We start from the raw sequence: 1,099 nt of genomic DNA, 5'->3' as shown, positions 1-1,099 counted from the left end.
TTTCAAAGTTATTCCCTTTATTCAACAATCGTGTGGGGAAGGCCCTAGAACCATCGAGTAGGATTCTTGAGGAGTCCTAGGTGGTCAGCTGAGATCAGAGACCCGAAACGTTTTCCAAAGAGGATTGTGGGTTTCTCTCGGGTTCAGCAGGGCATTTTATTAAATGTTCTCAGCAAAAAATCTGCTTTCCTCGGCTTTACGAACAGCAAAGGGCAACCCCTCATAATGCAGGGCGTAGAGTGTGTTCTTAGAGGTCAAGAGTATCTCGGCAGGGATTTGTCCACAGGGAGGAGGAAGTGCGTCTGTGCTCTCCTGGACTTTGGGCAAGCACATCACACCATGCATGGTCCAGGCCGCTGTTGCCCCAGGCCGCCCTCATGGAGACAGGGAGTGTTTGACCTTGTCATCATATATCCAGAACAGTCAGTTATCTCTCGAGTTCACCACGCCTCCAGGCCCACAGCTCCAGGAAGGCTATTGCCCTAACCAAAGGAGCAAGTTTCTCAGGACATCTCACCTTCTAGCATATGAGTTCCTGTTCCTCCCCAAACTGTCATGTGGGACCCCTTGAGCCACCACGCGGGCTCTTCGGTCACCGTCCAACGGGTCGGGTCTTGCGTGCCCCTGTGCCTTCAGGAGAACTCCTTGGACCATCCCCATCGTCAAGGGGGGTAGTCGAAGCTGCCGCGTCGCTCGGCTGCTCAAGCTGGCCCCGCAGGTGCACGAAGGAACTCAGAGCCGTGGTGTGGCCGGAACGCAGCAGCTGCAGTTGGCGTCGTCCCCGGCGGTACAGATACTCAATGCGCAGCACATCAGAGCGCGGAAGGTTGGCCTGCTGCCGGAACTCGGCTCGCACCCGCGCCTCGGCGCCCGGCTTCCCGCGCCCGGCGCGCAGCAGGTCACGGTACAGGTTCAGAACTTGCTTCTGTAGCCGGCTGTGTCTGCTCATGGCCCCGAGGCCACCGGCACCCTCAGCAAACCTGCCGAAAGAGGACCCCCGGGAGCTCAGACCAGGGAAGCCAGAGCCGCTTCCGCCCCCTGCCATCCGGTGCCGCTGCATCCGATTGGCTGGTGCTGCAGTACATCAGGGTTCTTTTAA

At 58.1% G+C, this 1,099-nt stretch overlaps 1 protein-coding gene across 1 annotated transcript; it reads right to left on the bottom strand.

The window, feature by feature from the left end:
• On the bottom strand, positions 1-1,037 carry Sdhaf1 (succinate dehydrogenase complex assembly factor 1). Its single transcript, XM_017796899.2, has one exon. The coding sequence runs from the start codon at positions 947-949 to the stop codon at positions 593-595; it is 357 nt and encodes a 118-aa protein (XP_017652388.1). The 5' UTR covers positions 950-1,037; the 3' UTR covers positions 1-592.
• Positions 1,038-1,099: the final 62 nt, after the last annotated feature.

The sequence above is a fragment of the Nannospalax galili genome, unplaced genomic scaffold, assembly GCF_000622305.1.
Source record: "Nannospalax galili isolate Female #2095 unplaced genomic scaffold, S.galili_v1.0 scaffold833, whole genome shotgun sequence".
In the NCBI taxonomy this organism is placed as follows: Eukaryota; Metazoa; Chordata; class Mammalia; order Rodentia; family Spalacidae; genus Nannospalax; species Nannospalax galili.
This window is presented reverse-complemented; position numbering and strand designations above follow the sequence as displayed.